Below are 26,587 nucleotides of genomic sequence, written 5' to 3'. Positions count from 1 at the left end.
TTCGAAGTTCTTATTTTGCAGCGGGATTAAAAATTATGAAGATGTTTCCTGAGCTTGATGATGTGTGTTTCTTAGGCTTTGTTAGTCGCTTTGGTTCTTCATTCTCACCATCGGTCTGTAATAGAATAAAAACCCTGTAATAGAATAAAAACCCTGGCCATGGGTCTCTTGACACGATGAATGGGAGATAGGGCGCGAGTAAGGCTTGTTAGCATTCGAGCTACCTCAGGAAAGCTCGTGGGTCTCCTCTACTCAAAAACGGTTGTTACCGCCAGATGCACCCCGGGGATCTTTTCCACGCTTTGCGTGACTGCTTAGAAGCAATATTGAACTCCCTTGAAAACGTTGTTTCGTATCTGCGGATAATACAAAGTAAAGGGGGGGGAAACAGTTTAAATCAAGTGTTTTTTTAAACGTGGTTGTGGACTTCAACTCCCAGAATTCCTCAGCCACCCTGCCGGCTGGGGAATTCTGGGAATTGAAGTCCATACCTGTTGAACTTTCCATGTTTGAAAAACACTGGTTTAAAATAGTCACATTTATGGTCAACAAATGCTCCTTCACTTTGCATATTCTGTGGTGGTTCTTCAAACTTTAGAGGGATGAATTCCAATATCAGTTGCAGGTGCCAAGTCTTCACAAAAAGTTCTGGATCTCAATTTACTCTAGAGTAAAGAGAGCTAGAGATGTCTTTTTGACATCAAGTTGGATGTATGGTCAACTGTTAATTTCTTGCACCTATGTGTATTGGTTCCTGGTGAATGCCTATACAAATCCTTGCAGTTTTCTTGGTGTTTTGGAAGTGGTCTGCTTCCCAGAGCTGACTGGCCCTAGTTGGCTTGGTGCCTAGGTCAGGACTACAACTTGCCATCTGCCAATTTTAGCCTGCTGTTTTATCCATTATACCAGACTTAACCACTACACCAAACACGGAATAACAGTTTTAATCCCACTAAAGCTATGTTCCGTTTCAGCACTGCTAACAAGTACAGGTAGTTCTTGGCTTACAACAGTTCATTTAATGATTAGTCAAAGTTACAACGGCACTGAAAAAAGTGACATCACCATTTTCACACTTATGATGATTGCAGCATCCCCAAGGTCATGGGATCAAAATTCAGGTGCTTGGTAACTGATTCATATTTATGATGGTTTAGAATTAAAATTGAGCTGGAAGTGACTTTGGAGGTCTTTTAGTCCAGCCCCCTACTCAAGCAAGAGATCCTATAGCATTTCAGACAAGTGATTGTCCAGTCTCTTCTCCAGTGATGAAGCACCCACAACATCTGAAGGCCAGCTGTTCCACTGGTTAATTGTTTTCACTGTTAGGAAGTTTCTCCTTAATTCCAAGTTGCTTCTCTCCTTGATTAGTTTCCATCCATTGTTTCTTGTCCTGCCCTCTGATGCCTTGGAATAATTTGACCCCCTCCTCTTTGTGGCTACCACTCAAATACTGGAACGCTGCTATCTTTGCAGTATTCCTGGTGTCCAATGTGATCAACTTTTTGCAACGTTCTGATGAACAAACTCAATGGGGAAGCCACATTCACTAACAACCATATTACTAATTTAACAGCTGCAGTGATTCGCTTAGCAACTGTGGCAAGAAAGATTGTAAAGTGGGGTAAACTCACTTAACAAATGCCTTGCTTAGTAATAGAAATTTGGAGCTCAGTTGTGGTCAGTTGAGAACTATTGTATTGTATTTTAAAAATGAGCTTTAGTAATTGTAGATGGAAAAGAATTTCTAAGTATTTAACAGTATCTGCAAACTCCACTACAAAAAAGCCTCCAGCAATGTACAATAAACAGAATATAATGCAAGTTATTAATATAAATGGTAAACTAAAGAACATTACAACTATAATCAGACGGCTGTCCACAATCTCCCTTTGAGCCAAATGCTCATTTTGATTCCATAACCCAAACTTTAACAGCTGATTCAAATATGCTTTCTTTTCTCCCTTAACATTTTGTCATAATTTCCAGGAAGGTGGGCCCAACTAATTGAACAGGATGAAAAAATTTTCATATTGTTGATCAGCAGTTTTGTCTTCCAGTTCATATTTCCAGTTCAGAAATACAGTGATTTGTGGATGAAAAGTTGGGTCTCAATTAAGTTTCTTCCCAGAAGTCAGTGAGTTTTCTTTGAACTGATGCCAGATTAGAATCTAACAGTTTTGATCTGTAAATCTGCAATTTTGTCAATTCTGAGGCAACATTTCCTCAACTTAAAACATAGAACATAAAATAATGGGAGGGACCTTGGACCAGGGACCTTGGAGGTTTTTTTAATCCAATCCCCTGCTTGAGCAGGAGACCCTATACCAGGGCTGTCAAACTCCTGGCCCATGGGCCGGATGCCTCAGGTGCTGGCCACACCCACGCCTGGTTTAGCAAAGAGGGAAAAAGTCATGTGATGCCACTGTGACATGAGTTTGACACCCCGCCCTATATAATTTAAGGCAAAAGTTTGCCCAGTGATGGAGCACCCAAAACTTCTGAAGGCAAGCTATTCCATTGGTTGGTTGCTCTCATCATTAGGAAATTTCTCCTTAGTTGCTTCTCTCCTTGGTTAGTTTCCATCCATTGTTTCTTGTCTTGCCTTTTAGTACTTTAGAAAATATGTATCACTCCTAAAAAGATACAAAACCAATAAATAAATTCCCCATTACTTATAAAGATGTTAGAAATGTTACCAAGATGTTTCTGAGCTAGGAATAAAATACACAAGCAGTTGCATTAAGACAATCTCTTCATTCTTAGGCATGTTTAAAGATTCCATCTTCCCATTCACATTTAATAATCAGCATTGAGGGAGAAACATAACTATACTGGAAGTTGACTTTTTATATATCACATCTGAGATCTTTCAAATGACATTGGACACCAACTCTTGCCAATTTTAGCAAACGGGACCAATAGTGAAAGATGACTTAGGTCAGAGTCAAAAAGTATATTGAAGTTACATATAATTCATCTTTGCCTTAAATGTGGCAGACAAAGAACTATCTACTTTCATAAGAATTGTCCTAATCACTTATATTATGCTGGTAATCAACCATCCAGATTTTGATAACATGACCAGGGATATGCTGCAATGGTCATAAGTGTGAGAACTGGTTGTAAATCACTTTTTCAATGCAGTTGTAACTTTGAACAGTCACTAAACAAATAGTTGTAAGTCATAGACTTCCTGTATACAGTTCAACACATGCTGTTTTCAAAAAAAAATATGTCTTGGAATGTACCCCGATGTTTCCAGTGAAGACCGTACATTAAAAGCCCTGTTATTGTTGAAGGCATTGCGGAATCTGGTAGGAAATATCTCCAAAAGGATAACTGAAGGTATCACAGGTTGTCTACTAGTATTATAAAATTGAGAGGTTCAATTTAGGAGAATAAATCTACCTATGCTTTCTGCAAAAGTCCAAATTAAACCATTCCCAATGGTTGTTTAGTGTCTATTGTTCTTTAGCGGCGGTTATGGCCCCTTTACAACCTGTGGACTTCAATTCTTTCCAGAGTTCCCCTCAAAGTTGGATAACAACCTATTCCTATGACATCGCTCTTTTTCATATGCTTTCCATAATTCTGTGAAGTGAAGTGATCTTTATTCTTGCATTAATTTCTTTTTTTGGCTTTATTTCCCCACCACCCCTTTTCAAATATTTTTGTCTCCTATCACTTTTCATTCTTAGTTGGTGTTTTTTAATTGTTCCCCCTAAATCTTGGCTCTAATTTTCTTTTATTCTTACTGGCATTTAATACTTTAATATTTGTTTAAATATTCATTTTGGTTTGACCCATTTTATAGTTGTTTAACAGCCTTTCTGATTACTCCTATCTTTCTGTTACTATATTGATTTACTTCAAATTTACTTCCTTCTTTTCTTTGTGATTTTTATTTAGTTAGAATTCATTCTGTTTCTATGATTTCCCCCCATTCAGTCTTGTTCTAGTAACTCAGCTATTTTAGTCTTTTACCTTTTCTAATTATTGGCTCATTATTCATGTTATGTTTGCTATTATTCCACAGCTATAACATCTTCCTTTCTCAGATCCAAATTTAAAAAGATTGGTGAGTTGCAGAGTTGAACCAATGCCACAGGTTATCTTTTTGCTATTGCGTTAGCTTTTATTAATATATAGTAGTACCTTGGAACACATTATTAATTAGTTCTGGGAGGCACAATGAGTGCCAAAAATGATAAGTCCCAAACAATTTTTTCTTATGAGGAGTAATGTATTGAGTCACAAGGCAGCTGACATTGACAACTTCTGGCTTGTTCATTCAGTACCAAACAAGCAATGAGTACTGAGACAAAATTTTCATGTCAAATGTGTTGAGTGCCAAATTTGATGAGTTCAAAGCAGTTGAATACCAACCTACCACTGTATCTCAAGAATCAAAAGAGTTACACATCAAATGTGCCATTTTTAACATGTATGCTTATGAATCTGCACTATGTTGAATATGTCAGTGGTCCAATCAGTGTAGGATTCAATAATGTGACTTTCAGCAAAGTTGTGATTTATCAAGACTCGGGGTTTTTTTCCTCTCTCTTCTTCAAATGACGAACGTGTTTTGGATTGCTAGGAAGAACTAATAAAACTATTATTTATATTGTTTCTCCCCTTGGAGTTTTAGGGAGATCATTTGCTACATCAACAAATATTTGCAGCCTTTTCCTTCTCTGCATTCTTTTCCCCACTATGGAACAGCTGCCTTCTGTCATATCACCCTCCACCTACATCTCACTTAGGAGGAGTGTGACTTCACCTAAGAAATTACATACATACCGTGTTTCTCACAACATAAGGCCAGGACTTTTTTTTTTTTACCCCCGAAAAACAGCTAGGCCGTCTTTTCGGGGGTGACTTAATTCCCCCACCCCTTGCATCCTAGGGCGGCGACGGCTTGGATGTTGACTTCAGCATTGGTGGGGCACTTCGTATCGGGAGACCTTCCGCCACCATTGCTTTCCCTTCTCCCCGTGCTGCCGCGGCATTTAGAGCAACACCGTGGCATTTGGTGCAGCCACTCGCGGCCAGTCAGGGCTCCTCCCTGCAACCAGAGCTTGGTGGAGACACTCGGCTTCAGGCACTCCTGTCACTGCCTTCCCTTCACCTTTGAAAGCAAAGCCAATTCTTTTAAAAACAACGCCCTACTACCGGTACAACAAAGCCTCCCCTGCCCAAGAGGGCAGCCCAACCCCACGTGGGGAGGCAAATCTCCCGGGGCCACAGCGCAGGATCAGCCCACCCCGGGAGAAGCACCCACCTGCCCGGCGGCGGAGCTCTCGCCAAGGCAGGGAGGCGCTCGCTGCCAGGCCCTCTACTCATCCCGCCAGGGCCACGCCAGAGCTGTGCGGGCCGGGCAGAGCTGGGAAAGCAAGCCATGGGTGCGCGCCCGCTTGCCATGCGAAAGAGCCGGGCCGACCTGAGCTTGGCTTCCTTCCCAAGTCTCTCCAGCCTGAACCTGAAGGGGCCACTGGGAGAGGCTGCCCGAGGCAGTGATAGCGCCTACCCATCCCTGGACAGGGAGGCAAGGTGACGGCCTGCGCTGCATCCTCCGAGCTGAGCCCTGCCGAGTGAGCGCCTCTGCCCGATGCCTGTGCTGCTGCAGCGTTTGGAGCTACCGGTGCATTTGGAGATGCGTGGGGATGGGGATGGGCTGGGTGAGGGGTGGAAAGGACGGGCGGCTTCAGGCTCTCTCCGCCGGACCTGCCGGCCAGGGAAGCAGCACTGCCGTCACCTCACCTCCCTGTCCGTGGATGGGTGGGCGCTATCATTGCCTCAGGCAGCGTCTCCTGGTGGCCCCTTCGGGTTCGGGCTGGAAGGACTTGGGAAGGAAGCCAAGCTCAGGTTGGCCCAGCTCTTTCGCTTGGCAGGCAGGCACACACCCGCAGCTTGCTTTCCCAGCTCTGCCCAGCCCGCACGGCTCTGGCGCAGCCCTGGCGGGAGGACCAAAGGGCCTGGTGGGGAGGCGCTCGCTGCCTTGGCGAAAGCTCAGCCGCCGGGCAGGTGGGCCTGCCTGTCAGCTGCACCCGGCGCCCCAGGTGAAGCTCTTCACACTCTGCCCGGTGCCAGGCAGGGATGGCGGCTGGGCGCTTCTCCCGGGGTGGGCCGATCGCGTGCTGTGGCCCCGGGAGATTCGCCTTCCCACGTGGGGTTGGGCTGCCTTCTCGGGCAGGGGAGGCTTTGTTGTACCGGTAGAAGGACGTCGTTTTTAAAAGAATTGGCTTTGCCTTCGAAGGTGAAGGGAAGGCGGCACCAGGAGCGCCTGAAGCCGAGTGTCTCCGCTGGGCTCCGGTTGCAGGGGGGAGCCCTGGCTGGCCGCGCGTGGCTGTGCCAAACTTCGCAGTGTTGCTCCAAACGCCACGGCAACATGGGGAGAAGGGAAAGCAACGGTGGTGGAAGGTCTCCCGATACGAAGTGCCCCACCAACGCCGAAGTCAACGCAGGCAGCACCATATCTGGGTATGCAACAAAAGTACTTCCTAACAGGAAGTCCCCACCACCATTCCCCCCCCCATTTCGCATGTTCAATTGGGGGGAGGGGCTTAATTTGATTTTATGCCTATAAAACATGCTGAGACTTCCTATTGGGGGAGGCTGTATTGTTGGAGAAACACGGTATAAACATACATACATGCACACACACCCATTAGAGTATTTTGGCTGGAATTTCAGTTTGAATGGAAGATATACTGAGTGATTGTATCTCCAGGGAGTCTTTCATCATTACTGCAGGAGACATTGCAAACTCTGACTTGTTGATGATATTACAGGCAATTAATCAGCAACTCTTGGAATATGCTGCTAAAGTAGATCTTTTGGAAAGGAAATATAGTGTAGCAAGAAAAGTTTAAAATGCAAGAATCTAAGAGCCGGACATGACTGGACAAGGGAAGCCTTCAGCTTTTTTTTAAAGAGCAAATTATTTGATAAGGAGATTAAACCTAGGAACAGTTAGAGAAGCAAAAATGCAACTAAACAGAACTATTGGTGACTGGTCAAGAATTGAACTAGATCCTAGGTCAAACATCCTAGGGAAAAGAAATTGTCTGAATCAGAATCAAAATAGAGTTGGAAGGGACCTTGGGGGTCTTCCAGGCCCCTCCTCAAGCAGGAGACCCTATACCATTTCAGACAGGTGGCTGTCCAGTCTCTTCTTAAAAACCTCCAGTGATGAAGCACCCACAACCTCTGAAGGCAACTTCTGTTCCACAGGTTAATTGTTCTCACTATCAGGAAGTTTCTCCTTAATTCCAGATTGCTTCTCTACTTGATTAGTTTCCATCCATTGTTTCTTGTTTATTTAAGAAACTTTTATTTTTGTAATTGACCAAGTTATTTTGAGCTCTGAAGGTTATTATATAATTTTAGTTGTTAATCAGAAATTATTGGAGAAGAAAAACTGTCCAGAGTTATCTTGAGGTAAGATGGGCAGCCTATAAATTAAATAAACCAACAAAGAAACAAATGTCTTCAGGGTGCTAATGACCAGATGCAAAGAATATAAATCCTTCTATTCCCCATCATTCAAAACTGAAGTCATTTCTTGGATGAGAAGCAAAGTGTTTTCAAGGAAAAAAATCCCAAGAACATCCAGTTGCCTTTTGTAAAGCACTTTTGGGACTGCTTTTCTTTCATGATTACACTTGCAAATCATTTGCCTTTTCAGCTATCTGAGTAGTATCAGTATCGCATAATCTTTCTTTCTTCAGTTTTAAAACCATACTGATCATTCCTAGCACAGTCTTACTCAGTAATGTATTCAGCATGCAGGTTGAACAAATTAGAACATGCAGCCTTGTCTTATTCCTTTGCTGACCTAGATCTAGTCAGTTTCTGCAGATTCATTTGTACCTATTGCTTCCTGTCCTATGTGTACTTTTTTCATGAGGATGAGAACAGTAAGACCTTCTGGAACTCCCATTTTATTATAGTTCCCACATTTTCCTAAACACATTCCCCAGTTTGGCATCTCTAGCCAATGGAGTATGTACAAATTATTGTTTACAATTTCCTCATTGCATTACCACCACACCTGCTTCTCTCTTTGCTTATTCACTTGGTGCCAGAATGGTGAGACTGATTTAGGATTTAAATTGAGGGTGGGGATGGAAGAGAGTGGATGACAGCTTGGTTATGTAGTTGTAATTTACACGTGAGACAAAGGATCAGCCCCTTATCAATTAACAATTGTGTTTAAAACTGTAGTACTGTTAAGACTCTTTGTGATTTTCTGAAACCTTTTAATGTGAGTTCAGCAACCTTTTACTCAATTTTGGAGTTAATGTCCACCCCTGCTTTTTTCCCAAAACAGTAACTTTGAGGCCCAAGGAGTGTCCTAGAAGGATGAAATGCTCTAATATTACTCTGTCCTTGTTATGAGTTCTAATGCCAAATTTGTGTCCATTCTTTTGTACAACATTCGTCCAGCAGATTCCAAAGAGGCTTCTCTGGAAGATGACTGCATGAATCATATTAGGGGAAGAGTTTATTAAAATAACTCTAAACTCTTGTGTGTGCTTGTTGGGGCTTGTGATGTTGATGTAGATATAGAGGCAAAGTAATCATCTGGGTGATTACCATTCAGGGTGTGGTTTCCATGTTAACATTACTATCCAAGTTGTACCTCAAAGCCACTTGGTTATCACCAGATTGTACCTCAAAGCCACTCTCTTGTTGCCAAAATATGATTTACTTTTAGCCTCAGTGATTGACTAACAGCAGGCAACCTTGGAAACTTTAAGACCTGTGGACTTCAACTCCCAGGATTCCTTAGCCAGCCATTCTGGGAGATGAAGTCCACAATATTAAAGTTGCCAAGGTTGGACACCTCTGAACTATAGAAAGTGCTCTCCAGTTTTTCCTGGGAAGATCAAAGCCGGAGGGGTATTGTACAGGGTCAGACACTAAATTAAACACTAAATTAATCCCCTAGAGATGATAAATGTCTTTCCCAACCATAGTTTATGAGATGAGGATCAGGTCGTCGGCATATAGCAACAGTTGACTGGGAAAATCACATTCATGGGGAAAAACTACAGAATTTGCACAAATTAAAAATAATTACTCATTAGTTGGGAACCAGTTTGGTGTAGTCGTTAAGGCATCAGGCTGGAAACTGGGAGACCCTAAGTTCTAGGTCCATCTTTGGCATGAAGCTACCTTGGTTACCTCAATCTCAGTCAATCTCTCAGTCCAATTAAGGACACAAGGACAAACCACTTCTGAAATCTTGCCAAGAAAACTGAATAACAGACTAAGAAGGTACCTTAGAAGATCTTCTAGTCCAACCCCCTGCTCAGGCAGGAGACCCTATGCCATTTCAGACAAATGGTTGTCCAGTCTCTTCTTAAAAACTTCCAGGGCTGGAGCATTTAAACTTCTGGAGGCAAGTCGTTCCACTGATTAATTGTTCTCAGGAAGTTTCTCCTTAGTTCTAGGTTGCTTCTCTCCTTCATTAGTTTCCATCCATTGTTTCTTGTCCTACCTCAGGTGCTTTGGAGAATAGCTTGACTCCCTCTTCTTTGTGGCAGCCCCTGAGATATTGGAACACTACTATCTTGTCACCCATAGTCCTTGTTTACATTAAACTAGATATACCCAATTCCAATAACCTTCTTTATATGTTTAAACCTGCAGTTCCCTAATCAACTTCAGGGACTTGTCCAGGCAGTGATAAAAAAATCAAGACTACTTTGAAAGCTCTCTCTCTCCCTCCCTCCCTCCCTCCCTCCCTCTCTCTCTCTCTCAGATCATAGAAGGCAGTTATGATTCGTTTCAATATGAACCTTTGCCACAGATCACAAAGGCCTCTGTGCCTTAATTGTTAGGCCTGTGAGTTGCCAACTGTGAGGACAATGCAAAAACAGAAATCTTATAGCTCTTTAAATCTAAATTAAAGTAAGGTCAAACAAAGGAATAGAAAACAGATATAGATTAAACCTCAGAGTTAAAAATTATGATATTTTATACCAGCAAGAAAATAAAAACACTGAGAAGCAAAGGCAAAGGTGGCCAACTGGCATGAAACTAAACCACAAAACCAACTACTGAGTCAATTACAGGGTTGTATCCCCAAATCTCTATCATGGTTACCTGGAATTTGAACAAGTCTTATTTCATAAGGAAAGATTAGGTCTGAGACAAGCAGGAAATATTTTCTTGTTTGGCAACAAGTGTCAACTTAGCATCAAGTATATAAGATCAAAAATTTCCAACCTCAGGATGAAGTAGCAGAGTTTGATGGTTGTTATTCTGGTCGAGTTAGCTTCTCAGATTTATTAAATAATTCTAGTTATAGGGATTTTTATAAACATTGTTGAACAGTGGGGGAAAGGTCAACATCGGGGTCCTGCACTAACGTTTAATGGATATCACTGCTTAATGGCCTTGCCACTATGTAAATAGTAAATTTATCTATAGCCATTTTACAGCCCCTCTCCAATTGAAGTCCTGCCTCTAGTCTTGCCCTCAAGACATCCTCCTTAAATTCCAAGTCTGCATTAACAGTAGTGTTATTTCTCATTATTACCTAGCTTATCATGGTAACTGATCTCTGTTATGCATCACTGTCAGCTACTGTAGTTTTTTTTGTTTGGTTTGGTTTTATTTGGTTCCTGCAAAGTATCAGTTCCCAGTCATAGACTACCTCTAAACATGGAGACCCTTTTTACTGTCACATCTTCCCATAGCTTATAATATAATTAACTTCCTCCATTAATTTGATCATCTTTTACATCCTTGAATTCCTGGGGCTTTCCTTTCATCTCTTTCCTTCGCACACAAATTAAAACAAAGTATGTTCAGTCTGAACTCATCTTTGTACACTTCCTTCCCTTTGGATTCTTCTTCTTTAACTTCTTTGACCATCCCCCACCCCAAGTGTTCTGCAATGTTAAATTAGTCTTATTAAGCAGAGTTCAGAGTTGTTTCTCTTAATCTTTTGTCAGATAAAGTTAACATTATTTTGAAGGTCTAAAATTCATCATGTCTTTATAGACTCAAATTATTCTGGAACTTTTCCTCCTAGGTCTTTTCTCTTTAAAGTCCAATGTCCCAGTCCTCTACTAAACTATTTCTTGCTTTTCCATTCTACAATTCATTGAATATCTCATTCACTGCATTTTATTAACTGCTCATCAGGAAGCAAACTAATTTCGTATGCGGTTTGAAGGAAAGCCTTGCTTTGAAGTCATCCTTAATATAACAGGTTTCTTACTAAGCAGCGATGTCCAAAGTTTGATAGTTTCATATTACTTGTCCTTCAAGTAATTGTAGGGATTAAGAAAATGTTTTCCAATAACTTCAAACTATAAAGTTGGACATTTTTTTGCAGGAAAACAAGCTGTGCCAACCTCTCCCACAAAAACAGAAAATTGTGTGTTTGTTTATTTATTTGCTTTATTTATTATTCTTTTTACATTCTATTCCATTCCATTCCATTCCAATTTTCTATAACCCATTAGGACAAGATTCATCAGTGCATCTGCATTTGGAAGAAAAAGGCCACTCTTTTGAAGACAACAATGTCCACATTCTGGATCGAGAGGGCCACTGGTTTCAAAGGGGTCAAAGAGGTCATCTATGTTAAGATTGAACAGCCCTCTCTCAACAGAAGCAGAGAGATATGACACCACCTATCTCCTGTTAACAACACAAGTCCTTTAAGCAGTTCCCAGAAGGTTCCCTGCTCATTTGCACTATTTAGGTGACTCTGCAGGCACAGATAAACCTCCAAGTGGCCTCAGTGACTCTCACAAAGAGAGCTAAGGACCAGATGACTGCAAATAATTCTTCCATTCTCCCACCATTCAGTCAAAAAAGAAGAAGCTTCTTGGGTGAGAAGCAAAATGTCTTCAAGGAAAAATAAAAATGCCTTTTGAAAAAGCACTTTTGGTACAAACTGAATCTAATAATCAAATACTATATATCTCTAGTTGTTTGGGTAAAGCCTAAGTAAGTTTAACATTTTAGTTTTAAGTGCTTTTACAGAACAGTAATAAACATTCATCGCTTAATTTTATTTCCATATTCTTCTTCTAGAATGCAAAAAAAATGGGGAGGGGGGAGAGAAGGATAGGAATATCTCATCCCAAAGAGGAACCTTAAAAAGGAGATAGGGAAGCAGTTCAGCAAGTTCTTCTAGTTCTCAATCCTTTTCTAAATACTGTTTAGTGCCGAGATGTTTATTTTAATCAGTTCTTGCTTTAGCAATAATGAGCAAAATGCTGGAAAGATAGCTTATGGAGATGGTTGAATAATAATAATAATAATAATACATATAGCTGCTGGGCTTATATGCTGAGCATGCAAAAAATAGGCAACTGCTGACCATCCTCTAAAATACAGTTAGTCCTCGACTTACAACCATTCTTTTAGTGACCATTCGAAGTTACAATGGCACTGAAAAAAGTGACATGACTGTTTTTCACACGTACAACCATTGCAGTATCTCCATTGTCAGGAGATCAAAATTTGGGCTCTAGGCAATCGACTCATAATTATGACAGTTATAGTGTCCTGGGTCATGTGTGATTACCTTTTGTGACCTTATGACAAGCAAAGTCAATCAAGGTGGAATCCAGATTCACTTAACAAGTTTGTGACTAACTTAACTGCAGTGATTCACTTAACAACTGTGGCAAAAAGGTCATAAAATAAGGCAAAACTCACTTAAACCTCTCGTTTAGTAACATAAACTTTGGGCTCAATTGTAATGGTAAGGTGAGGACTACTTCTATTTGTTTTGGAAATATTTCCTGTTGTTAGACGGTTAGAGATAATCGTAGTGAAAGTGGTATTTTCATACCCTATAACGTTGGCACACTGGCAGAGAACTGGAGCCAAATCATGGGTCTGTTCCGAGTACCCATTTTTCCCAAGGTAGACTGCCACGAAATAGGAAGTTTTAATCGAAGAAGCACGTATCATTTGTGCAATCAAACTCGGGAAAAAAGGCGGCGCTGAGGCTGAGCAGCTTTGCTGCCGAGCGGTCCGTCAGACGTTCACCCGGTCGGAACAACCTGCTTGGTTTTTAGGCGGTGCGATTGCGGTGTGTGTGTGTGGCTTTTAAACCGGAGCCACCGAAATCGGACTACCGTCCCTCACCGGCTTGCCGAAAGCTAAGAAATAACGGGGTGGGGTTGAAAGGAGCCAGGGAGGGTGGCCGGGACTTGGAGCCCAATTTGATCTGGTTCCTCAGCTCTCGTCAAGGACCGAGTCCCGTTTTCCCCAAGGATGCCTCTCATTAGCATGGGGGCGGGCGGAGAGGGCCAAAACTGAGAGAGACGGAGAGAGGGAAGGAGAAAAAGAGAAGGGAGGATTGAGAGAGGGAGGGAAAGGAAGAGAACGGGGAAAGAGGGAGAAAAAAAGAAAAACAAAAGAGGGAGATAGGGAGAAGAGACAGACGGAGGGGGGGAGAAAGGGAAAAAGAGAGGTGGGCGAGGCAGGGAGAGAGAGAGAGAGAGAGAAACGGGAGAAGGAGGGCAAGAGTGAGGCGGGGAGGAGAAAAAAAAAGAAAGGGGGAGAAAGAGAAGGAGAGATAGAGTGCAATGGCACTCGAAGCTGCCTGGCTCCTGTGCTTCGCCTTGGCCTCCTCCTCCTCTTCTTCGCTCTCTTCCTCTGAGGTAGCAGGTAAGTCTTGCCCCAGGCTCAGGTGGGACGGGGAGGTCGATCCGAGGCAGCCCCTCCCCGCCCGCCCCGCCGCCAAATTTGTCCTCAGAGGCGCCGCCGCCTTTTCTCCGGGCTGGGGCAGCGCCTCTCCTCAGAGTCCTGAGAAGGGCTGCCGGGCTCCGCAGCCCTCTGGACGCGCCCGAGGACCAGACCGCGGCTGGCGGGCGGGAAGGCGGGCGAAAGTAGGTTCTTTGCCTCCCCCCCCCACTCCCCTTGCGGAGCTGCCTCGTCGCTTCAACCCTCTCCCCCAAAACTGTCTCCCGTCCCTGCCCCACGCACCTTCGTATTTTCCTTGGGGAGAAGGTGGGCTTCGCCGTCTATCCAGGGGTTGTTGCCCCCGACCGAGCGTGTTTTCGGGGTGCGCTCGGCTCGCGGAGGGCTGACCCTCGGGAAACCCGGGTGGGTAGGTGGATGGGTTGGAAGAAGAGCTCGGGAGGCGGCAGGTGGGACGAGAAAGAGACGGAGGTTTGGCGTCCTTTCTTCCGTTCACTGAGGCGAGAGCCCCTTCGGATGAGAGGGTGGACCTGGATTGGGAAGGGGGGGGGGGGGGCAAATCAGACGGAACTTGATTTTCCTTGCAGTAAATGGGGGAGAGAGAAGGAAATTCAAAAAGATTTTCTTTTTCTTTTGGAGACTGCCTGGACAAGTCCCTAAAGTTTTCTTGGCCAGGTTTTTCAGCAGTTTGCCATTGCTGCCTTCTTAGGGCTGAGAGAAAATGGCTGGCCCCAAATCACCCAGCTGTTTTCCTGCCTAAGGCAGGACTAGAACTAACTGTCTCCCTGGTTTCTAGTCTGGCCTCTTAACTGCTGTCAAAAGCAACCATTTTTCGTCTTGGTTGTTGAGCTGTAGAAGGGGAGGGAGTGAAAGAGGCAGGTGCATCCCTCTGGGAGGGAGAAGGGTGGTTCTTAAATATGATACATGAATAATCAAATTCTATGTTACATTACTGCTATGTAAATTGATGTGACTTTTAAAGAAAAAAAAATGGTGACCTTCTTTTTTGAAAGAGGGTGGAGGGAATGTTAATCTCTCCTGCATTCGATGAAAGTTGCAATCTTGGACAATGCCGGACTGATCTCTATTGAATTTGACTAGGCCTGTTTCTGAATAAACATGCCCTGAACTCAGATGCCAGTCACTTAAATTCATTTTGTGACATTATTCTTAACTGCCCAGATTCCAGACCTCTCTCCATTTAATAATAAACTAACCAGTGATTTAAGCAATCCTAGTTAGTCTAAAATAGTGTCCATCAGGCTATATTTTCTCTCTTGCCCAGAAGTAATTAACCAAAACAAATAAGGCAGTGAGTAGGTAATTAGTTATCCATTAAATATTTAGGGGTATTCTCATTACAGTATTGTACTCCTTTATTCTGGCTTTTTCCCAACCATTTCATGACATGATTCATTTTTTTTCTTTTTCAGCCATCCAGCAACCTAAGTTAAGTTGAAGGTTTGTGTCTGGTGGCTGAATTGTACCTTAAATCCAGATATCTCCTAATTTCTATGTCCTAAATCTTACAGAACATTGCTTGGTTTTTTCCAGTCTAGCTGTGTAGTTCATTAAAGTCAACCAACCCTGTGAGAGAAACTAAAGCTGTTCTGATTGTTTCTTATTCATACACCACAACACGCTTCGCAGATATAAAACATAAACTAATATATCTTGTATTATAAATGGGGTAATGGATAGTGCCTACATAAGAACCTTCTCTTATGCAATATTAACATAAATAAATCAGCATTTTATGGAAATCTAATCTTTCATCTCTCGCCCTTCAAATTTTGTGATGAGAGTGATCATCCCAGGCACAACAGAAATGAAAGGCTTGGTTGATCAAAGCAGAATGAAGTTGATGGGGTGGAGAGATGAACAGAAAGGAACATGTTGAGGTGAAAAAGCTGCCTGCAGCACTGAACTCTCCACAGCTTCACATTAATCTTCCTTCACTTCATGGCAATGTTCTGCTTTCACAGGCGAGATGGGGCAATCTTTGTTCTCACCAGCTGTTGTCATGGGAAAGAGACAAATAAATGATGAAGTCAACAGACAGGAGACTTGGGAAATGGACTTGAACCAACCATCAGAATCAGCCATAGGAACCCTGAGCCAACCATGTAAGGTTTGTTTGTATATATATTTAGAATCAAAAATTCAATTTACTGACAAATGGCATCCCAGGTGGGAAAGAAAAGTTGGAATGACTACAGAGAAGCAACCACCATTTGCTCTTCTGCCTGGGAAAATCTCAGCTTCAATGTACTGAACCACTTGGTTAAAGAAATTTGTGTGTGGAAAATGAAACTGGTAGTCATAATAATCATTCTTTACTTTGTCAACCATATTTCATGATTCCCATGCTTGTTGCAAAAAAATAAGGTAGTTTGCTACAACAAGGATATTTTTTTAAACCCACCATATATCTGCTGAAGAAGTTTATAATTTACAGTATCTAATTTGCTTAGGAGAGCTAAGTGGACAAACTTCAAGACATGTAAATTTTATTTACAAATTAAAAAGGAAAAAAGAAACCTATAGATGGTAGTTTTAGAAACTGAGAATCCTGCTGCATATTCCATAAATTCAAGTTCATTAGCGGTGCAGTCTTAAACATTCTTGCTTTAGATGTCACACCCGTAAACATGCCATCTGAATAAACATGATCTAAGGTAGATTCAAGGTCTTTTGGAGAGTATTTGAACAACTGTTTTTGCCTTTAAGTCTAAATAATTATCCATCACCCATGCAAAGCTGGTGACAGGCCTTAAATAACGCAAATGACATTGTCAACAAACCTCCACAAAGCTTCCCATGGATGGGAAAATTAAACATCATGTTTGTCAGATACATTTAAACACTGAGACCAGGATATGATGTGAACCCTGCTCCCCGGATGCTCCCTGGACATCCAGTTTTCTTTTTTTAGAAACAATTTTGTTTATAAATTGTGTTTTTAATTTGTAACACAAACAGGGGAAAAATGTTAGATCTTCATGCTCCTGTGTGACCACTGCAGAGCTGCCTCCTCCCTCCTTGTGGAAATGAAGCCTTAGCTGAAAGATGTCAGAACATTCCTTGTGGTTCACCTTCCAAGTTTGGCATATCTGGGTGGGCTTGCTATACATCTTCAGTCTTCCTCAATCTGGAAGCAAATCTGCCCTCCATATTTGTTGCACAACTCTCAGTCCTCCCAGACAGGAATGATCAAGATGGCTGATGAGACTTTGTGTTGTCTACTGGAGTATTGCCTTTTGTAGTTATTTGATTCTGAGATTTCACTCTGATGTTAATGGCTAAGACTAAGAATGGCTTTGGAAATGAAGTATTGTCACAAAGTCAAGCCAGTCCCAGCCGTTGCTGAGATATTGCCACAGTGCGTTACCGCCTTAGATGGACTATTTCAAGTATCTCAATGTGCTGTGCAAAGAAGACAAAGGAGAGGCAGGATAGGAAAAGGCCAATTCTGACATATACCAGATCACCCAGATAGTTCAGGAGCACAAAGTCACACAATGCTTAAATTGTGTAAATATATTGCCTGTCCCAATTCAAAGTCTTTGCAATTAGTAAATAAAAGGACAAGTACTTCTCACATTCAAAATCCTGCACCCATTGCTCTCCTGTCCAACCCGCTTCTCACAAACACAGCTTTTATTTCCATTTTTTTTTAAACTAAGATTGTCTTTTCAAGGAAGACTTCAGTGAGGAAGGCCCCATAATATTGTTGAGCTTTCAGAACTCACATGATAGACCATTGTTCTCATCAGATCTCATTTCAACTCAGAGAGCACCAAGGACCCCTCATTTATAACAGTCTTCCAATATTTAAGGGGCTGCCACAGAGAGGAGGGGGTCAGGCAATTTTCTAAAGCATCCAAAGGCCAGACAAGGAATAATGATTGGAAGCTGATCAAGGAGAGATTTAACCTGGAAATAAGGAGAAACTTTCTGACAGTGAGAACAATCAACCCATGGAACAGAAGTTGCCTACAGAGGTTGTGGGAGCTTCATCACTGGACGCTTTCAAGAAGAGATTGGACTCCCATCTGTCAGAAATGGTGTAGGGTCTGCTCGTGTGGGGGGATTGGACTAGATGACCTACAAGGTCCCTTACAACTCTGATTATCTGTTATCTGTTATTTCTCATCCTTTAAAGTCTCTCTTTTGTTTGTGTGTGTGTGTGTGTGTATGTGTGTTTTGGAAGACAGGGACACTGCCTCACGCTGGAAAATCGATGAAGACATTCAACAAGGATGCTTATGGGTCTGGGGGTGCCACTCCTCCCCAGAACAAGTCTCTTCAAGGTAGCAGCATTAGCTACATTGAGAGGGCTGAGCACCCAAAGGACCAGTTCCTACCTCGAGATGAGTGGAATCCCTTGGAAGTGAAAGCATTAAACACATTCCAGGTACTCTTGGATAAAAGGAAAAATATGAAAAAATCAGTGGAGAATCAGACAGGCTTAAGGAAGCAGTCCTTTCAGGATGCCAAAGGCCTTCCTTCCCTCAGTCATGAGGAGGCATCTCTCCCTACCGCTTACCTGAGTCAAAGGAACCAAATCAGCAGAAACCGGCTCCGCTTGAAATCTGCCAACAGCATGTCTACTTACTTCCATCCGCCTGGATATCCCCACTGCCAAGGCAGACTTCTGGCGGAAGCATCTACGTTGAAAAACACAGGGTCAAATGTTGGTCAACGCTCTGGTGACTTGAATCACCTCAACCGGCCTGGGAAGAAAAACCCTTACCACAAATTCCATGGTTTCTTCCGGGATATCGCTAAACCCTATTGGCTCACAAACAGACAGACTCCGAGCTTAATGAAAGGCTTCAGCACGTTTAAGATTGGTAAGCAGCTCGATGGCATGTAATCAATCAAAATAGGTACTCCTCAATTTACAACAGCACATTTAGTGACTGTTCAAAGTTATGACGTCACTGGGTAAAGTGACGTATGACCATTTTTCTCAGTTACGACCTTTGCAGCATCCATGGTCATGTGCTCAAAATTTGGATGCTTGGCAACGGATTCATATTTATGTCGGTTGCTGTGTCCCGTGATCATGTGGTCACCTTTTGCGATCTTCTGACAAGCAAAGTCAGAAGGGAAGCCAGATTCACTTAACAACCAGGTTACTAACTTAATTATTTCAGTGATTCCCTTAAGAACTGTGGCAAGAAAGGTCATAAAATGGGACAAAACTCACTTAACAAATGTTTCCCTTGACAACAGAAATTTTGGGCTCAATTGTGATTGTAAGATGAGGACCACCAGCATTCCAGATCCTTCAACACTGCATATTTATATATTTATAATTATAAATTTTTGCACTTAACAAACTTTTATATTTGCACTTTTATATTTTTTCTATTCTTTAAAAATAATGTGTTTTTCCCCTCCTTTATCACCTGTGACATTAGGTTACCTCCTGGAGGGCAGGGGAGATAACAGGATAGTTCTAGTCACAAACTCAGATGCTATACAGCCAGGAAGCAGTGCTATAGCAAAACTATTTCATTTGTACCCTTTTAAATCATTAGAACATCAGCACAGTTGGAATACCCAACCTCTCTACATACTGGCTGTTAGGAGGGAACCTGCGGGAAACTGACACTTTAGGCATTCCCATAGAAGATAGCGGTAGTGGCAGGAATTACGGAGCTGCTATCCCAGGACAGAAAGCAAGGTTAAGTTGTGGAGGTCCTGAAGGTTTTTGGGAGAGGACACTTGAGATCTTCACCTACCATCCAAGAAGTCAGCTTTGCTCACTATGGTAATTGGACTAGAGGTATGAATGTAGGCATTTATTTGCTCGTTAAAATTGAGACAGAACCAATCACAGTCATCTCCAAAGCACCTGAGGGTAGGACAAGAAGCAATGGGTGGAAACTAATCAAGGAGAGAAGCAACTTAGCACCAAGGAGAAATTTCCTGACAGAACAATTAATCAGTGGAATAACTTGCCTCCAGAAGTTGTGAATGCTCCAACACTGGAAGTTTTAAAAAAGATGTTGGATAACCATTTGCCAGAAGTGGTGTAGGGTTTCCTGCCTAAGCAGGGGGTTGGACTAGAAGACCAAGGTCCCTTCCAACTCTGTTATTCTATTTTTCTGTTCTATTCATTTTAGATCATGTTTTCTGAGCAGAAAATCATTTGCAAATTTTAATCATCTGTCAACCTCCCATCAGAGTTTCCTAAAAATATTGGATTTTGGGGTTCTACTTTTGACTCAGAAACAAGAGGCATGCAATGGTCCTTGACTTGCAAACATAACGGATCTTGGAATTTCCATTGTAAGCCATGGTGGTCTTAAGTTAAGGCACCCACATGATCGGACCCCATTTTATGGCTTTTTTTTTGGTAGCAGTCATTAATCAATATATTCTTATGGGCATTTTTCTGCAGGAAACTGGTTAAAAAGGCCAGAAACCAACAGAAAAGGTAAATCATGGTCATGTGACTATGGAACATTGCAACAGGCCATAAAAGTGAGCCAGCTGCCAAGAGCATGAAATGTGGTCTTATGACCATGGGAGGGCATACAGACATGGGAACTCCAAAACCAGATTGTAAATACTTTGTTGGGGGGAGTGTGTCCATCGTAAATTTGGTCACTAAGCGACTAGTCATTAACCAAGGACTACTTTTATAAGTTGCAGCTCTCTGATAAGCTAAGGTATAGCTGATGAATACTAGAAGCTTGAGGCTCTCTGAGCCATATTAGAAGTAACTAAGAGTCGTCAGAGATCAATTTATCCATGTGTTTCATTGCTTGATTATTGTAATTATTAAGGTGGATCCTTTTCTCCCCACATACCCCCATACTCACTTCTGTACATTTTGGATTTATTATAGATCATGTTGACAATCTAGAAGTATGCTTGACTGGTTGCAAGAGGGAACCTGAGGAAATAGAGGCTTACTGTAGCAGTGAATTTGGTAAGATGATCTTGTTAACTGGTGGGCATAGTTTATGCAGTCTGTGTATTCATGTTACTTGTAAATATAATTTCTTTTCCAAGTATTTTTGGCAATCGTTTCATAGGGCTATCAAATAAATCATCTCAGTGGGCCAGAGAGTAGAATTTATTCTCTTCCTTTCAAAATTGGGGATAGAGATAACATCCAATTTAACTGTACTGTATACTGTTTTAGACTCTATTAAATTCAGTTGGATTAAATGCTGCAAGTTTACCACTGCTAGGATAGATTTATTATGAACCAGATTCAAAATATACATGAGAAAGCTAGGAATAAGCAAAAATAAATTTTACAGTGCTTAAAAGATCTTGCTTGTTCGAGGATGCTCTTACGAAATGCTGAGGACATTTCCTTTTCCACATTCTCACAGTACTTAATGGCATTTTAACAATATTGCATGCACACTGAAAGTGGTTTATATACTGCAATGGTTTTAGAGATAGCCTTCCTTCATTGCACAGTTAAGGGCAGCAACCCACTTAATTTTCTACTCTTTTCTTTATAAAAAGTGGTGAATGGAATCGTTCATGATATTGCCATGATATACAAAGGAATGTATTTGGTGACCATGCTGGTGAACAACAATGGACTCTACAAGACAAATCGGCTGTTCCTCAACCCTGATGGCTACTTCTTTCGAGTTCAAATGCTTGTTGTGGATGCCCTGAATTGTAGCACACACTGTCCAGACTTTCAACTTGGTAAATAGAGTCTTTCTCCTAATCTCTATCATTCTCTCTCTCTATCATTCTCTCTCCCTCTCCCCCCGCTCTCTTTCTTTCTCATAACAGATAACAGATAATCAGAGTTGGAAGGGACCTTGTAGGTCATCTAGCAGGAGTCCCTACACCATTTCTGACAAATGGCAGTCCAATCTCTACTTGAAAGTCTCAAGTGATGGCGCTCCCACAACTTCCGAGGGCAAGCTGTTCCATGGGTTGATTGTTCTCACTGTCAGAAAGTTTCTCCTTATTTCCAGGTTAAATCTCTCCTTGTTCAGATTCCATCCATTATTAGTCTAATCTATCTATATCTACCATCTCTACATCTATCGTCTATCCATCCATCTCATCTCTATCTCTTTTCTCTCTCTCAACTATCTATCATCTATCTATCTATCTATCTATATCTATCTATCTATCTATCTATCTATCTATCTATCTATCTATCTATCTATCTATCTATCTATCACCTCTCATCTCTTTCAATCTCTACCTCTTTCCTACCTCTATCTAGCTCTATCTTTATCTCCGTCATCTATCATCTCTATCTATCTATTACCTACCATCCATTTCATCTATCAACTCTCTCTCGCTCTCTATCTTGGATGCCACCCAGCTGCCAATGTCTCTTTAGAAGCTCTGTAAAGGTCAAATGTAAGGGGCCAAGCTTATCACCAAGGGCAACGTATAGTATTCCACATAGTAATTACAAAACTGGGAAGGCCTTTTCTGTAATTCTTACCCCCTCAAATCACATTGAATTGGGAACTTAAGCACTTGTTCTCTAGATCAGTGTTTCTTAACCTTCACAACTTCAAGATATATGGATTCCAATTCCCAAAACTCCCCAGCCAAACAACCTTCCAAAGTCTGACACATCCTAGCTCAGGGCCATCAGGAAGGGTGGAAGAGCAGGAAGAAAAAAGGAAGGAAGGAAAGGAAGGAAGGATCTACTCATTAGTGTGTGCAGTGTCTAAATGCAGCTGGCCACTAAAAATCCTTTTTTTCTTGCAGGCTTGCAATTTAAGAAACAATGCAAAATGAAAAGAGGATGGAGGTTGAAGGAGAAAAAATCCTTGTTATTCATGAATCTGGGTCAAAGAACAACAAATAGACTGCTCTTCTCTTTTTGTTCTACTTTTACTGCAAGCCTTAACATCTTTAATTGGTAGCAAGTAAGGGGAAGGAACTCTCAGAGATACATCCAAACCAAACTAGACTCAGTGGCAGGGAGTTACAACAAATCTTTCCAGAAACTGTCCAAAAAAGGGCTACAATGAAGATAGCCAACTCTCCTTCATTCCATGGAATCTGCTGCATTCAGCGTATACTAACAAGCTGTGCAATTAATGGGAAATGACAGGCCTAGTATGGAGATGAAGAAGTCCCTTATGGAAATGTCCCATTGTCCTCAGTGATTATGCAGATTATGCAGCCCAGTTTTATAATATGGCCCCAAGAAGTTCAGAATGAAGAGTTGTGCTGTTTACCTTAGTTCCTATCCTTAGGATTGAAGAGGGGAAATGCTGCAGAGAGAAGGATTGAAGGATATTATTTTCTATGGGCAAGAACCTTAAATCGGAAATGGGTGACCTTATTCCCCTTGCGCATAAACATGTTCCAGAGGCGCTTCTGAGATTTAGCTTTTCTTATTTTGCAGGCGGCAGGTACATTGTGATGGGCCACCTCTATCACCGGAGAAGGCAACTGCCTGCGGTTCTGCAGGAGCGTGTAAGGGGCCGCCTGAGGCCGGGAGATGGGCTGCTTTGCAGAGGCAACAGCTACATGAAGAGGTTCAACAGAAGGCGGGATCAAAAGGTTCAAGGGGCAGCTCGGTCCAAGTGTGGATGAGAAGGCAACTCAGCCATCACTTTCTCTGGATCTGAAAGCAGTTTTAGAGTAACAGGTAGATAAAAAAGTGTTCTCTGGTTTTGCTACAGGCTGATAAGACTTTTGGTCTGAGAAATCGCTTGCTTTTGCTATTAAACAAGGAACTGGAGCCTGCTGAAGCCTCTTAATCTTTTCACCCAGTTATCAAGGCATGATATTTACTCCCTGTAATTAATCTCTATTAACTGATCTGCTTGGTCAGATCGAAGTCAACCAGTCACTCATCAAATGCTTTTCCAGGTACCTTTAGGGATTATCTTCTATATACATCATGGTTATCATTAGCTCCTAGCTAATAATTCTATTCCACAACATCAGTACAGATGGTCCTTGCCTTATGACTGTAATTGACATTAGGAATTACAGTCATATGTCATGACAGTCATGAGTCATCAGCTGACTCATTTTTACCTTTTTTTGGAATGATTATTAAGCAAATGCCATAGTCATTAAATGAACCCATTGTCTACTTGGGCCTTTTTTTTTTTTTGCTGGAAACCAGAAGTAAATGCTAATTTCTGGCAAAACTGTTGTAAATCGCAGTCACATGACCACAGGGCACTGCACATAGCTGTATAAATGTGGGCCGGTTGCTGAGCATACAAAACACAGGCATGTGATTGCGGGGGGACGGAGGGTGGGGGACGGACTGATGTTGGAACTTTGAAACCAGGTTGCAAGTCCCTGTTCATAGGAGCATCATCACTTCAAATGGCCACTAAGTGAAGTGTTTCCTGTGGTTCTGCATTCATTTCTAAAGTTTAAATTGTGGCTTTCACAACTGTAAAAAAAAAAAAATAGGAAAATGTGATACAAACTAAATATGTAAAGTGTTAGCAAATGGTTGGCTAGTTTTATTAATGGGTTCATAAATGCTATTGCTAACATAGAAGTAAAGCATTCAAACGTTGTGAGAGATACTTATATAAATGATGTGAATTCAAATGTAAATGCTATCTGACAAGAATGTCAGCGATGTAATAAAAGTTGTTAATGCTCCTACAACTAATTACAATATTATTATCAGAATTGTAAAAACTAGGAGGAGGAACACTGAAATGGCTGGAAAAATGCAGACACCAATGACAATGAGCATATGAATTGTGGGCTGGAATAATTTAGCATGAAAGTACTTGCTTTAATAATCTAAAAGACACAGTCATTGGCATTCTCTATCATTAGAGAATCTAATCATTCTCTATCATTTACCCAGCCAGCTGTGCCTGGAATCATTTAGGAGCTTTTAACACAGTACAAGCAAAATCTTAATAAATGCCTCTTCACTTCAGATATTAGGATTTCAAACAGGTTCATGTATTTCTAACAGAAGCAGGAAATATTAAGTCCATATGGTGTTATGTCAGTGCCGAAACTTTTCCGATGAAAAGTTTTCAGTGTCTTCAATGAAAGCTCTTTATTATCACAAAATAAATTTCCTGGAAGCAGCCTGTAAGTAGGAGGAAGAGGGGAAGTAGCTTGTGTCCAATTTATTTTCGCATTCATTTCCTTATTTTGCTTTCTGTATTTAACAGATACATCTACCGGTATGTTTGTGTCTGTGCGAGACTTCCATTACAAGCTTTTTTTTGTAGGAGGAAATCTACAGCACCAGTTTTAAAAAGAGTAGTTGTAATGTTAAAAAATATTCAATTGAAATACTATTAAATTATGCTAACAACCAATGTATGAAGTTTTAAAAATTATTGGATGTCAATCACATGAAAGCTTTGATTCACAGGTTTCACTTGCATGTCACTTTGTTCTTGTCTAGAATTAAAATTGCCTCTCTTTAATGTGAGGAAGCACAGTGTGTTCATTACATGATTGTAAGGTTTTCCCATGGATCCATAAATATGTTCCATAGATAAGAAAGGCTCAGAGTCTAATTTTATATTTCCCAAAACCTATGCTGTGCCATCCATGCGATGCTGAATTTCTAGCAAAAAGGAAGTCAATCCATAGAAATTGGGGATCTCAGCCCAAGGGCTCTGAGACAATTAGTAACGTTTATGTACTGTAGGGCTTAAGAATGTTTTAAAAGCACTTCACAATAATGATCTAATTCAAATGGAGCAATCAGTTTCCTATTGCATACCTAAATCACCTATACAAATACAGCTACTACTTGTGGAAGCTTCTAATTCTCACAACTGAAAGGGAAATTTGTTTAAGCTGCAACCCAAGCCTATATCAACTCTAGTTTACAAAGTGAGAGCTCTGTGCAATTTATCAGTATTATTCTCCTACTGTAGGTTATGTATATGCTTGAAGCTGACAGTGACTTCCTTGCCTCAGTTTCCCCAGTCTCTCCACACAGTCTCTCAATGAATTTTACAAAATTATGTCTGGAAAAAAGTCTATTTAGTACTGGTCTGTAATAGGTAGATAATTTCTCACTGTTCCAGAATCATAGATTGAGAGACTTAGTCTATTAATAAAGGACTGGCAAAAGCAGCCTTTCTACCTGAGGAGAAGAAAAGTTAAGGCCTAGCAAGGAATTGTTTTAGGTCTAGGGAAATGCTGTTCTTTTTCTCAAGTTACAAATGATTCCTTAATATAATACGGTACTGTTTTTCATATTTTTAAAGCATCAGAAATTTAAAAAAAACCTGCCTCAAGTCTTTTATATATGGTATAAATGAGCCACATTTCTTTGTTTTTTCTACCTTTTGAGTCTTGTTAAATGTTTTTAAAAGGAAATGATGGTTTTGTGCATAACAACAGCTATTATTTTCTTTGGCAATGGTAATTCCATGTTTCATTGCATTGAAGTCTACAACATTTATGTATTCACAAATGCTGTATTGGAGTATACACATTTGTATATTAACGTGGGTGAGATTGGAGTATTTAAAAATTAGGAAATAGTTTTCAGTTCAGCTTTAAAAACGTACGGTAGCTAAAAGTAATTCACTTTGGGTGCAGCTTTGCATGGTATTTTTTCACCAGCAGTCCCTTAGGGATCCCCAAGCCCTGGGCGATGACCCCTTACTGGGCCATGACCTGTTTGGAACCGGCCCCATGAGTAGCTAGCTAGTGTACAGGTGTGGGCAGCTCAATTTGCATGAATGGTGGGTTGGTGTGCATACATGCAGCTTGACTTGCACAAGCGGCAGACTGGTTCCCCTTCCCCTCTGCCAGACCACCAAGCCCTAAAGATTGAGGGCTGCTATCTTAAAATTCATTAAAAACTTCATAAAAAAAAAACAGCAATGAATCTGCTTCAAGGCAACTGCTGATTTATAATCTCCCTATACTAAGCTACTCCATAAAAATGCTCCTGATCTCTTGCCTAGAG

The 26,587-nt window shown here is 41.4% G+C and overlaps 1 protein-coding gene across 3 annotated transcripts; it reads left to right on the top strand.

The window, feature by feature from the left end:
- The first annotated feature begins 13,379 nt into the window (after positions 1–13,379).
- C2H17orf58 (chromosome 2 C17orf58 homolog) lies at positions 13,380–23,374 on the top strand. 3 transcript variants are annotated; one of them, XM_026711172.2, is made up of 6 exons: positions 13,380–13,653; positions 15,672–15,812; positions 17,904–18,542; positions 20,552–20,635; positions 21,187–21,378; positions 23,060–23,374. In XM_026711172.2, exons 1-6 carry the CDS (start codon positions 13,572–13,574, stop codon positions 23,248–23,250), a joined length of 1,329 nt encoding a protein of 442 aa, XP_026566957.1. In that variant the 5' UTR covers positions 13,380–13,571; the 3' UTR covers positions 23,251–23,374. The 3 variants fall into 3 exon arrangements, with proteins under 3 accessions (XP_026566957.1, XP_087781200.1, XP_087781201.1); XM_087925074.1 differs by having other exon boundaries at positions 13,387–13,653; positions 15,672–15,817; positions 17,900–18,542; XM_087925075.1 differs by lacking the exon at positions 13,380–13,653 and having other exon boundaries at positions 15,726–15,812; positions 17,900–18,542.
- The last annotated feature ends 3,213 nt before the right edge of the window (positions 23,375–26,587 follow it).

This window comes from Pseudonaja textilis, chromosome 2, assembly GCF_049901715.1.
Source record: "Pseudonaja textilis isolate UNSWEBS1 chromosome 2, rPseTex1.2, whole genome shotgun sequence".
NCBI classification, from domain to species: Eukaryota; Metazoa; Chordata; class Lepidosauria; order Squamata; family Elapidae; genus Pseudonaja; species Pseudonaja textilis.
The sequence above is the reverse complement of the archived record's forward strand: the minus strand, read 5'-3'. Positions and strand labels throughout refer to the sequence as shown.